This window comes from Phoca vitulina, unplaced genomic scaffold (assembly GCF_004348235.1).
Source record: "Phoca vitulina isolate PV1807 unplaced genomic scaffold, GSC_HSeal_1.0 scaffold37, whole genome shotgun sequence".
Classification (NCBI taxonomy): Eukaryota; Metazoa; Chordata; class Mammalia; order Carnivora; family Phocidae; genus Phoca; species Phoca vitulina.
Window position 1 is genome coordinate 12,810,825 of NW_022589740.1, and position 13,827 is coordinate 12,824,651.

The 13,827-nt window shown below is 39.9% G+C and overlaps 1 protein-coding gene across 1 annotated transcript in view; it reads left to right on the top strand.

Annotated features, from left to right (window-relative positions):
• TMC1 (transmembrane channel like 1) overlaps positions 1-13,827 on the top strand; it is a 172,811-nt gene that overhangs the window by 54,581 nt on the left and 104,403 nt on the right. Inside the window, exons 7-8 of the mRNA XM_032427487.1 lie at positions 8,291-8,397; positions 11,416-11,514. Coding sequence (XP_032283378.1) covers positions 8,291-8,397; positions 11,416-11,514 — 206 coding nt within the window. The remainder of the gene's footprint in view (positions 1-8,290; positions 8,398-11,415; positions 11,515-13,827) is intronic.

Genomic DNA, 13,827 nt, shown 5'->3' on the forward strand with positions numbered 1-13,827 from the left:
TATTTTCAGATCTGAAGTAGAATAAGTAATCATCATCCAGGAACTTGCTACGTGAATATCATACTGTGCCTTCAGCTGATACAGTATTCCTAGGTTACAGAGAAGTCAGGAGAATACACTCAATCGAAAGCCTATTTAGAACAGTGCTCTAGGCTTAGAATAAGGCAAGTAAAGATTTTAAAATATTGTAAATGTAATAAATAATTTTTAAAAAATATACAAAGAATGTAATAATAATAAGGAATGTAAAGAAAAAGGGATAATATTTCAAACATTTCTGAGCACAATCTTGCCATATTTTGGTTTCTAGGAGTTTTGACTAGGATCTGATTTTCCTCCCTGACTTTTCAGATCGAGAGGCAGGTTTTCCTGCTGCTTAAATGTGGTGTTGCGTAATTAAAATGGAGGCTCCATAGGGAGATAACACAGTTGATGGATATTTCACGGACATGATTGGGCATGTTTTAGGAGTGCCTATCCTCAGTCCTCTGTCTCTCATTATCAAGTGGCAATGAATTAAAAATACATCAGCTAATTAATTGCACTTCCTCCCACAGATTCCTGTACCACCCCGTCATTGCTTTATTTTCCTCCTTAACACTTGCTATCTAAAATACTGTATTTTTAATTTAGTTTTTAAACGTAATTTCATTTCATTTTATTTTGTGTTTATTTCTTCCGGTAGACTATGAAAGCAGAGGTTTGGTTTGGTTTACTCCTGGATCACCAGACCTAGAATTTGCTTGACCTTAATAAATATGCCTCGAATAAAATTAAATAGTAGTCGTTCTTCAAACGTCTACCATTGTAGGAAATGGGAAAAGGAATTTAGACCCACCAGAAAAGAACAGACACCATGGAATCCTTAAGTTTCAAGTGTACAGCTCAAATGTGGTACCTTGAGAGGCATTGAGGAGCAGAAAGCCATTTGGAACATTAAGGTCTTGATACAATTTGTGTAAAAATAACCTGATTTGGTTCTTGTTTTGCAGCCAATTTGCTGTTCAACTCTGAGGCAGTCATTTAATCCCTCTGGGCCTCAGTCTATTCATCTATGAGATGATAGGGTTGAATCTTGATTGGTCTTGAGATGTAGCCCAAGAAATTTGTAATAATGAGAGTTAAAATGTACATTTGCAATTATTTATTCGGAAGGTCCACTAGGTTCTAGCAGGTTCTAGCTTGTCTCAATAATAATGTCCTGCCCAATTGTTTTGCAATAGCCTATCTTGAGTGGGATAGAAACACATGGAATTATTTTTTTTGCCAGGAATTTCACACAGGAATGAGTGACAATATAACCACCATCTAGCATGTGTGTTACTAGGGGAAAGACAGATCGAGAGCCACTCAATTATGCTTTTAGTTATCTTCCTTCCTCCCCTCTTCCTCCAGGAAATTTGGAACAGTCAGCTGGGTAATTCCAGCAGATGCGGGTTATTTTCTCTTCCATATGCAATTTCAGGTTTGATTAGGTTGTCCTGATTTCTCCACCTTTCATGGTGCTTTGCCTCACTGTGAAGAATTGATCCTTATTTTCTATTCCATCAACAGTCGCCACAACCACCGCTCTTTGGGTGTCACTCAGATGTCCTAGCCTAACAAGATGGTATTTATACTGTACTCGTACAGCAGCACACTTCGTATAATCTCGAACATGCCTGCAATGTGCCCATTAGCCTTCCTATTTTCAAGTTGTGGTTAAATAAAGGTCCCAGAATTAGTTACCGGAGGAGCTGAGATGTCAGGTGAAGTCTCTCTGGGTCCACGGCTTGTGGTTTTTCTCAATGTGGCTTGCTCATTTGTTACTTGAAGGAAAATTTTATAAACTTTTTCTTTTGCATCAAGTCCCAGAGTGGATTTGACCAGAGCAATGGCAGGATGAGCAGTTAGAGATTTTCTTGATCATTATCCAATTTGGGAAATTGTGTCCCATTTTCTCATGTGTTTATTTTTGAATGAGTTATTTATTTAATTACATACTTAAGCTTCCTAAGGTACTTAATGCATTATGATCTTAATGATAATCATCAGTACACCATATGCTTTTGGGCGATTGTAGTAGTTGAAAAGTAGGAAGCCTCTCTAAAAGTGTATTAGTAAAATCATTGGGTTGGACCAACCATCTCATAGAAAGTACCCTACCAAAGATGGGGGAGCATGTATCTGTGATGGCCTTTGAAACTTAACTAAACGGAAATTGGAAAAGAAATGGGACATGGAATCAGTTTTCTAAAGGTTGAGGTCCTTTTGCCCCTGACCGGCTCTATAGTATGGCTAATCCTTCAATATCTGGGGCCCTCTGTTTCCACATTTGGGGTTTAACTCATTCCTATACAAGGCAATTTCCAACCCAACATTCTGTGATTTAGAAGTTACAATCAGTTTGAGATTTATATGTAAGCAGATGAAGTTCTTTATACTTTTGAGTGATAAATCGTTGAAACAGTTAAATGAAAAACAGACTTACAGCAAGAGAGGCCTGCATAATTTACCTTCTATGTCAGTTCTTCTTAGAAAAAAGCAGATTAAACATGTACCCTATTTATAAAATACATATTTCATATTTTAAAATAATACCAAGTCTTTTCTCTTACAGAGATGACCACTTAATCTTATAGAAGTTTCAGAAATAATTGTATTCCTTTTGAAAGTCAGAATAATCTAACATGTAATACCTCATTTAATCTTCAAAATAAACTTGACTGGACTGATTAATTGAGCGAATACTCACTGAGTGCCTGCCATTATTAGGCCTGTTTTCCAGGCACTGGGCATGCAATGCTGACAAAGACAGGCGAGGCTTGATTTTACATCCAATTGTGTTAATAGGCATGTGGGTGGGGAAGGCAGGTCATAAAATATAAGCAATTAAATCATGAAGAAAGTGCAGATTGTGGTCAGAGGCATGTTTAAAACAGGAGCAGCTAAGCTCCATTCCGAAGTCTTTCTAATCCATTTGCCCTCATTCTCTGCTCAATCTCTAGATAATACTGAACAAGTATTTTTGTAAGTGTGGTTTTAAAGAAGTCCCAAATTACCAGACTTCTCTGAGTTTCCATAAAGCTCTACTAATTGGCAGAATCGAGAGGTGGACTTAAATCAAGTCTAAAACTCATGCTGTTTCCCATCTTGATTCCAGTAAGGCCTGGATCCCTTTGCTAGTGTGGACCAGGTACTCACTTGAGGACTCCCCAATTTTTTTTTTCACATCAAAAACAGATTTGATCATTCCTGCCGCAAAGGGATGCTGTGAAGTTCTACATCATGTGGGGATGCTGTGGAATTTTACTGCCATGCCAGCCTTGTGAAGAAGCCATGCTAAAAACCCCAGGATTACCCACAAGGATGAACTTTATTAACTACTTTTCATTACGTATTTTGCTGAAAAAGCTGTGTATTTGTACTCCCAGGAAATATCATCTATATCCATTGTGACTCCAGAATTATTATCAAAACCATGGATTAAATCATGGAATGTCCTTCAAGCTGGAGATTACAAGTCTTTCTCAGAACTGAAATCTATTTCTTCCTAATAATAAAGTATGGCATCGAAATAGGTGTGAGAAACCTATTTTTCGGACCAGAAAGATCTGCAGGTAGACAACCCTAAGAACAGAGTTTAAACCTCATGTTTCTCTACTGGCCTAAGAGCTGCAGAAAATGCAAATCAAATTTGCCACATTTAATTCCCCTAAACCAGTTCGAAAGCAACTATGCTTCATGTCCTAGCCTAACAAGATGGTATTTATACTGTGCTCGTACAGCAGGTGATTTAATTGGTCTTTTCCCACTTAGAAATGCTCATATTTGTCTGCCTGTCTTATTACCCATCTGTTCAAGAGGAAATTATACATGATGATAAACTACAAATTACTTTGCCTTAATAATAAATAACCAGAGGGAGAGGTGGAACTTTAACCTTAATTTAAAAGAAATGCAAGAAAATTCAGCAACAAGAATATTGCATAAGCTTAAAAGGCCTCACTTGAAAAGGTACCAAGGACTCTGTTTTACTGTATTAATAATTCATTATGGAAACAGAAGTTATTAGTCAGATTAAAGAAAAAAAGAATTGGTCATTTCTGGGCACCAGCCCAATTTATGAATGTGAATGGCCTTAGCTGATTGGTGGATATGCCTATGTTTTTTCAGACATACACATTCATGGCTTATTTATTCCATATACTATAGTTTTTTTAAAAAAAAATAGTGTAATTATGATTCTACTTGGGTAGCAATATAGTACTGTGGTTAAGAGAGATCTGGATTTGGAGTCACACACCTACAGATCAAGGTTGCCTAGGTTAGAACTCTGGCTACATCATTTACTACGTATTACTACATAACTCCCTATGTAACCCTGGTTCCATCATTTACTAGCTGCATAACCCATGGGCCTAAGTCTCTGTAAAGTGAGAGTATAGGAATTCTCTTCTTGCAGGAATTCCATGATGACTAAAGGAATTAATACACAAGATCAAAATAGGTGTCTGAAACAAAATTCGTTAAATGTTAGCTATTGCTATTATTAATCAAGTCTTGGTTCAGTCAAATGCTGTGTTTAGGTTTTTGGTCCCCATCCACAGTGGGACTAATAACACTTAACCTTATCGGGTTCCAAAAGCAATAAAATGAGTGATGCTGGAGAAGTTTACGGTATGCATAATTGACCAGCAAGATATATCAGCTATTATTATTACTACTACTACTACTTCTCCTCCTTATTCCTGTTCTTTACAAGAATGAAACAATTTTATCTAAGAGACGAAGCACACGGAATGACTGTTCTTTTTAATTACGATCTCTTAGCTACACTTTAGGAAGGTTTCTCTTTTCAGTCAATGCCAGATTTAGCCACCTACCTCTGATCAGATAGAACCACTAGGATAAATGGATGTGAAGAGGGAAGAGTTCTCCTTTTTTATTTATTTTATTTTATTTCATTTTTTATTTATTTTTTTATTATTTGTGTTGAGACAGGGAAAGGTCCTTTGGAGCTTGGATGCCAACCAGTTGATTTGTGTTCTTTCCTTTACAGTCTTTCTTTTGTTACTGTCCTCTGCCCTCTGCCATTGGTAAGAGTTCTGTAGAAGGAATAATGTCTTCTGGATTTCTTGGTCTCTTTGACCTGTGTCTGGGTCTTTTGTACAATCATTAATTTTAATGAAATCTGTTTTCCTGAAATTCATTTCCTTTAGACTTAGGATTCTGTAAAAAAAAAAAAGAAAGAAAGAAAAGAAAAAGAAAGAAAAAAAGGAGGGGTGTGCTTAATCGTTACTTCTCTACTTCCAATAAAATAGTTGTGAAAAGATGCAGCCTGAAAGCTTTGGAATCTAAAAGATATTTCATCCATAATGAATATAGATTATATATGGGGGAGGGGATACTTTCTGAAACATTATAATGTGCTCCTCTTTTTTGCCTTTAGGTATATTTACACTCTGTACTCAATTTAAGAAATTCATTTGCTAGGGCTTGTGTATGGGGGCTGAGAGAAAATGGGCCGTGGGTGCTAATGAGAAGAGCAAAACTGTAAGAAGGAAGGTGGGAAAGGAAAGAAGGAAGGAAGGGAGGGAGGGATTGAGGGAGGGAGGGCAGGATGGAGGGAGGGATGGGGAAGGAGGAAAGGATGAGTCAGCATCCGGTGCTTGGGACTCTATACCAGAAGATCTCCTGTGTGTTTCAGGGAAAAGCTTACTCCAGATACCTAGAGACCAAGTTCCTTCTCCAGTTAATGAGTAACTGTAATGACTAGCACGCACTGCCTTCAATAAAACATGACAAATGAACCTGGCTGAGACGGGCTAGGGCAGTTGTTACCAGAGAACATAGATAACAGCCATGAAATGATCTGAAATCACTGGGAGCCAGGTGGATGATCAGATGTCCTGGGAGGGGCAGATCTGCGTAGCCTTTCTGCATCTGGTTACAGCACCTATGGGCATGTTTATCAAAACCATACCCTTTTAGAAATCCAGTAGAACTCTGCCTTTCTCTACAAAGTGAAATGAATCCAAATATTCAGACTTGAAAATAATTGATTTTTTTTAAATGTCCATTTAGACACTGACTTTTTTTTTCAGTTTCTATAAAAATTGTCACTGTGTTGTGGGAATAGGCAAGGTGGCTCCTAACGAATAGACTAAGTTTCAGAAACAGAAGCATGACTCGTGTGATCTCAGCCTCATCTTACTAAGCAGAGTGGAATTTGCTTCCCCTGAACCTCCTTCTTTCTGCAATAATGTTTCCCTGCCGGTGATGCTGCAAAGCCAGAGGGCCAAGAAAGCCATTGGTCCCCGGAGGTGTTTTGCTGAAGGAGTCAGGAAAAAGGGCCTGACGCGGTGGGTGGCTGCAGGTGTTTATCATTTCTTCTTGGGCAGCTGCAAAGGGGAACTGGGAATCGGGAAGGAAACTAGCACCTTGGGGTTGAACTTTAAGCGATAATCAAAGAAAGTTGGGCTTTTGTTAATCAATGAAATCTCAACCTGAGACTCCAAATTCCTGGTCTTTCTTCCTCTTCCATTCTCTGTTTTAAGATAATGTTTTGTTTTGTTTTGTTTTTTAAAGATTTTATTTATTTATTTGACAGAAAGAGAGACACAGTGAGAGAAGGAACACAAGCAGGGGGAGTGGGAGAGGGAGAAGCAGTCCTCCCGCCGAGCAGGGAGCCCGACGCGGGGCTCGACTGAGCCACCCAGGCACCCCTGTTTTGTTTTGTTTTTTATTTTTTTTCTCAATAAATACAATTTGGACAGATCACTTTCCACTGAGGCACGTGCATGTTGATGGCACATTCTTGCCTGTCCCCTCCCAATTCGTTTCCCAAAGCTGAAGAGACTTTAAAGGTCACAGTCTACTTCCCATCCCGCCCCCACACCCAATCCTGCTGCTTAGCACCTGTTGGCGACTTTCCCAACACATTTAAAATAAACGTCTCACTTTTTACCTGTCTTTAGGAGGCCCTATACGGTGTGGTTTGGCTTGTCTCTTCATCCCTCATCTGTCACCGCTTTCCCTTGTTCACTGGGCTCCAACCACATAGTCCTTCGGTTGGTTCCTCAATTGTCCTAAGCTCTCACTTGCCTCCAGATATTTGTTCTCGCTCTTTCCTCCGCTTGAGCTGCTCCTCCCCAGCCTGAGCGTTTGCTGCCTCTTCCTCCAACTTCAGACGTCTGCTCAACTGTTACCCATTCTGATACACCTTCCTCAATGAGCTTATTGAAAGCAACCTTCTCAGTATTTTACCTTCTTCTCTCTAGGACCTAGCTGGTATATATAATTGTTTTATATTTGTTATATAATTGTTATAATTATATATATATAATTGTTATAATTATATGTATAATTATATATTATGTACATGTATAATTGTTATAATAATGTAATCATATGTGATTTTACATATCATATATATGCTACATGCACATAAGATATGCCATACATAATACACAGATATTATACAATGTATTTGAATATACATATATATTGTACATATACAATATATAATATGACACATACTGTACATACATATAATATCTATATAATAGCATATAGCACATACATTGTGATAAATACATATATTCTATTTATTTATTTTTAAAATCCCTGCCTCTCTGTTGTTTCCATACCTCACTAAAAAGTAAACTGTATTCGGGCAGTAACCCTGTCTGTGACATTGTGTTTCACATCTAAGGTAATTCCTGAGGGAAAATACTGGAAGTATGTGAAGAGTGAGTGAATGAACTTCAGCTTCTGCGCTGTACCTAAAAAATGCCAGCGATGCAGACAAATAGCCCAGGAGGGTCTGCGGGCCAGCTGTCCCTGAAGGATGTGGGAAAGGCTTTTGAGAAAGGCATTGCTGCCTGAGAGAAAGGAGGCAGAAGTGCAGTGATTATAATGATAATGGTAGCTAACTACTGGCAGATACTGTGGTAACCACTTTACACGTATTCGCTCAACTTAATGTTATTAACTTATTAGCTCCGGGAATAAAATGGGCTTTCACCTAGCAACCCTAGCTGCTAAGCCCCAGGCAGCTCTCCCTTGGATGGGCCCTAAAGGCGTAGGGTCACAGTCATTCTACACAACTGCATCCACACAGTAGAGAGCACTTCCGTTACCAATAACATTTTCTCTTCCTGGATAGAAACAGAATGCTGAAGACTGTCAATGTGGAAAGGACCAATGTGTTGCAATGAGCAGATTTATTTTTGAAAGCATCAAGACACAGCTTTTGTTTCGTTTGGTTCTGACCTGTCTTTCAACATTTTCATTTCCTTTTTGATAGGTCAGTTTGGCTCCTCCGTGGCCTCGTACTTCCTCTTCTTGAGATGGATGTATGGAGTAAACATGGTTCTCTTCATCCTGACATTCAGCCTCATCATGCTGCCAGAGGTAAGAATCTGACTTTCAGTTTACAAAAAAACAAAACAAAAGCTGAAACAGGTTTCTCATGTGATCACTGTCCTAGAAAATTTCTTTTCTCTTCTGAAGAACAGCAAGATTAACTGGCAATATCCGCCCTTGGAGTCATAGCGCTTGCAACAAGGTTAATCCTCAAAATGGTGCCCGTGGGCCAAAGATCCTAATCCTTGCTCCAAAGGGTACATAAGCCTCCTGAAATCATATATAAAATGTTGTGTGTATGTTTAAATATACATTTTTCTGTGGAATGGTTCATGGCTTCTATCAGATTCCCAAGGTGGTCCCCGTGCTCAAATGTTAATTGCTCAAAAGGAAGGCTTTGACACCTTGTGAATTGTATTTATTTTAACAAGTTTGCTTTGAAAGAAATGCTTCTTACTGCAACTCAGGACATCTAGCTTTTCTATCTGAAGAAACACAAAGTGAGCAATTTTTTTCCAGATGTAAAGTAAGGTAAACCAGACATCCCCGCCCCCCACGCACATGTACACATACACAGTGGGATGGGGTCTTTTAGGATCAAGGTCAGAGAGGAGAGGAAAGCAGATAGTGCTTCCAGATTGAAGATGCCAAAGCCCTGAGCTGATCGGTGGGGTGGTAGGGTGAGTCCATCAACTAAGGCCAAGAAGCAAGACTGAGGTTGGAGCCTTTATCCACAAGAAGTTAAAGGACTCTGACCCTTGGATGCTTACTTATACAAAAGTCAGGTTGGGCTTTACTCAAGCTACAAAGGGTCTTTTCAGGTACCATTATTTCAAAGCCAGTTTGTTCAGAACAGCATTGCCCACAGCCAAAGCTAAGTGTTTTGAGTGACTTGTTATCCCCATGGTTTTGTTTTTTTGTTTTTGTTTTTTTTTAAAGATTTTATTTATTTATTTGAGACAGAGAGAATGAGAGAGAGAGAGAGAGTACATGAGAGGGGGGAGGGTCAGAGGGAGAAGCAGGCTCCCTGCCGAGCAGGGAGCCCGATGCGGGACTCGATCCAGGGACTCCAGGATCATGACCTGAGCCGAAGGCAGTCGCTTAACCAACTGAGCCACCCAGGCGCCCATCCCCATGGTTTTGAATCAGAGCTAGTTTCTGTATCAAACCTCCCCACGGGCATGATAATCTTAATAATTCCTTACATTCATGACAAGTTTTAGCTTTTAATAGTGCAAAAACACTTTCACTTCTTTTACTTACTGAGCCTCACAACAAATTTATGAGGTAGACTATAGGAGAGTTTTCTTTCCCCATTTAAAACTGTGGAAACAGAGTTACACATTGCTTCCCGGGCTTAACCGATATCTCAGAGTGAGGTTTTTTTATGCTGTTCTGGGTCTAGTACCTTGATTGTACCCTTCGTCCCAAGATTTTGCAACCTAATCCATTAGTTTTACAATCCCTGAGATAATTCGGGAGGCTCTATGGCTCTCTGGCTCCTAGGAGGCAGTGAACGCAGATCAGAAGTCCTGTATAGTTCATCCCTCAAGTGAGAACTTTCAGGCGATGAGACAGAATGCGTGTCATCAATTTCAAATTAACCCCAGCTTTCTTTTTGCTCATCTCTCTAAGGAGCCCCGGAACTCCTTCACTGGCTATTATGATGCCCCTTAGTGTCAGACTCAGGATCTCTGTGGAGTTCTATCAGCTGTGCTTTCTTGTCTCCCCGCACCACACAACCGCCATGGAAGTGAAAGGTTGTGGCTGGATTTACTCCACCTATATGAAATTACAGAATGCCTGATAGAGAGTGGAGGGAGCCAATCTGTGCCTGATGGAGTGTATTCCTAGAACGAAGAAGCGTATTGTCTTTGGATGCTTTCTTACAGGTTTGTGTTAGATGCTGAGGGGCATCCTGTTTTCTGGGCAATGGTTGCCAGCTCCAGCCAAAGAACAAGGGAGGATGTGTTAGCTTTAGAGAGCCACCAGAGGCCAGGGCTGGTCCGCTCCTGGCAACAAGGCTCCATTTCCCTCTGCCTCCTCCCACCCAGCCTCATTCAGCATTCCTTCGAAGCAGATGCCCTTTTGCCCGAAGTTCCCATATCCCTGGGCAAGCGTGAGACCTTAATCTTCTTTGTCCTTTGTGGCCCCCAACTTTGGGGTGAGACCACATGGATAGGACCCACCTTCTGCTCTGTTCAGTCCTAGGAAGTCAAGAAGCTTCCATGAATCCCATGCCGCTTGTATGGAGGGTAGGAGTAGGGGCTGACTTCCAGCCCTTGTCCAGTCAAGCTTGGCACCCAGGCTTCCAGCCACATTCATCCTCCATCCCCAGCCCCAAGGAAGGAAAGTTTTCATGTTACATAAGAAGCAACATCTGCTTGGCAAGCCATGTGCCTGCCCTGGTGCTTTTTCCAGGTCTCACCGAGGCACCTGCTAGAGCCCTATTCATGTTGCCTCGCTGGCTGGCTCTGCCCCTAAAAACTCCTCTTTGAATCTGGTAGCATAGGATCAGGGCAGCAAACCTGAATTAGTGGTAAAACAAATACAATCAGGGTACAATCTTTCCTCCTATTTCACATGCTCAAATTGTATGAGTGATTGATTCACTTGAGTCTTCTCTTCCTTAACATGAAGGAGGGAATCTCCCTCCACTCCCACCCCTAAGAGGTAACCCCATATGAAGATGTGGGTAATATGGGTTTTTTTTTTGAACACTATAGTTCCCCCAAAGGCCTCTTTTCTCCTCTCCAGACCTCCCCTAAAAGAGACCAGTTTGGTGGTGGTGGTGGGTAGTGGGGCTTCTCAGCAAGCCTCTGGGCAATGTGGTTGGCCCAACTGCTGGTGGTCCACTGAACTTAGCATGCAGGGTTCTTAGCACTCCCTTTGTTCTTCACTCTGGATTTAGTAGTCGATTCCCAGAAAATGGGACCCCACGTGAAGACCCACAGAGTCGCCATGAAAATGTGTAAGTAGTGCTTTTAAACAAAACCATTTGTGATCACATGTGTGGCTCAGACTTTGTTTCCAATTATTAACTGCTTTCTCTGCTTCTCTGTATAGTACCTCTGGGGTTTGCCATATGGCAGTTTACCTAGGAAAACAGTTCCCAGAGCTGAAGAGGCATCTGCGGCAAACTTTGGTGTGTTGTACGACTTCAATGTAAGTGTCTCCCCACAACTGTGTTGGTAGGAGGACAGGTTTTTCCTTACTCTCTGAAACCCCATGGCCTCTTCCTCTGGGGCTGGTTGGAAGTCTTAAGAGATATATACATGCCCCCTGCTAAAAAAAACAGTAAAGGAAGAAAGGAAGGAAGGAAGGAAGGAGGGAAGGAGGAAGGAAGGGAGAAGAAGGAAGGGAGGGAGAAGGAGGAAGGGAGGGAGGGAATAAGAGAGAGAGAGAGAAAAAAAGGATTGGCTTAAGAATATGATAACATGATTAAATGGGAATATAGACTACTGAATGAAGGTGAACTCAGTGATCAAAGGCTTCTTTATCTCTGGCTTTGGAAAAGAACAAAGGAAGAGTTTGCAAAGGCGCTTTTTGAAAAATCTTGTAGGATTCTTAGGGAATTGGAGCTTTAACATTTTGTATTAACCTCTTTGTTTCCTAAACAAATCTATTTAGTATTACTGAAGACTCAGTACTCTTCAGTAATTATTCAATAAATAAAGCTAAATATTAAATACAAAACAGTACTGGATTCTAACTTCTAAATAATACTAAAATGAGTACACTCAATTGTGGTACTCCTATGAGCATTACTCGACTGTAGTACGAGAATAGTATTACTCTTTGAGCTGCCCTGGGTGGGGATGGTTGTTATGCCAGAGATGCATTTTTACCCATTGAAAAATCGTTTCAGAGTCTGATTCAAGTCTGTGGCAACTCCTCAGTCCCACAGATTCTTTTTTAAAATAACGACCAGATCAGAGATGTTTGAAAGTGTAGAGGATAAGAAAGTAGCAAGGTAGACTTTGGGGAATTGATAATTCAAGGAATTTTGGGAGAGTAGCAAATGAGAATAAGATTTTATGTAGCCTGGGGAATGAAAGAATGAGAGAAAAACTAATAAACACTCTTCACAGTCATAGTATTGATAGGTATATTTCATAGATGTTTGGAATTCTACCTTCAAACCCCCTAAATTGTGAGCTCCCTAAAGAGGGGATCATATCTGTTACATCTTCTTTGAAGCCCTTAATTTGATACTCAACCAACAGAGGCTTAATGAATCTTATTGACTGACAATCCTGAGTAAGGGGAGGATTTGTACAGCCCTGAGATAAGAGCTGTAGAAATTTATTTATGTGAGCAGTTCCAGGAAATGTAAACTTTAGGAAAGGTTCCCAGTCTCTGAGTAAGCAAGCCAAGCTAGAGAGTAAGCATAAGGCATGGTGGTAGCCCCGATTTTGTGGCATTTGGAATCTCCAATCATCCCTGTCAGTTCACTTTTCATTTCAATTCAACGTTTATGTATTGAATATAAGCATGCACTGGTTTTACAAAGATAAAGGTGATATGATCCTTGACCTCAAGGCACTCATGATGGTAGAAGATAGTCAACTAGTATACCACATGCTATATGCTACACAAGCAAAATAGAAAAAAAGAAAAAGACACTGGGGAGCCCTGAGTTAGTAGTTGTTAGTTTTGCCTGGGAAGGTCTAGGATTTATGAAGGATATGACCTCTGAGTTAGATTTTACTTATCTTTTATTCCTCCTTTCTATTATCCCCCATCCATCTCTCTCTCTCTCCTGACCCTCTCTCTAAATTTCAGATAATAATTTTTTACTATGCTCACCTGAAACTGCTTTTACATCTCACTCTCTTCTTCTGATTAGCAAGATAATAAACTTCCAGTCTGGTTGTCATTGGCATTTTCTGATGTTTGAGTCAAACCAGAGAAAAGAAGAACTGAAAGTATGAACAAAAGGTTTTTAGATTTGTAAACATATATTTAACAAAGTTTAAGCACTTATAAATTTGTCAACTAACTGAAATAAAAAAGTTGGGGGGAAAAGTCCATTAGGGATTTGAAAAATATTAATCAGCTGAGGAAAAAAAAAAAAAGAGGAAGGTAGCTCTAAGGGGCAAACCAGAGGCTCTAACAGGTGGATACAGGAGGAAACCAGGAGAGAGGGTTTGGGCAATAAATGGGCTTACCAGGATTTTATTACTGCCCTTGATAGCTCTCTCATGTTCAGTTTGGTGAAATACTATTTGTAGGTGGATAGAGGAAGACAGAAACCAGAGTAGTCTGTGATACTCATTTTCCTTTATAGTTCTTGGCCTGCCTAAAAACAATTCTAAAGCAATAAGAGAATATAAATGGCCAAGAAAAAAATAAGAAAGTCACTAAAGTGATATTATTCATTTACAGCTTTTCTTAATTTTTCTGCATGCTGTAACCACTCAATTATTTGGCATATATCATTAAATAAGAGATTTTTAGAGATAGGAGTGCCTTTAG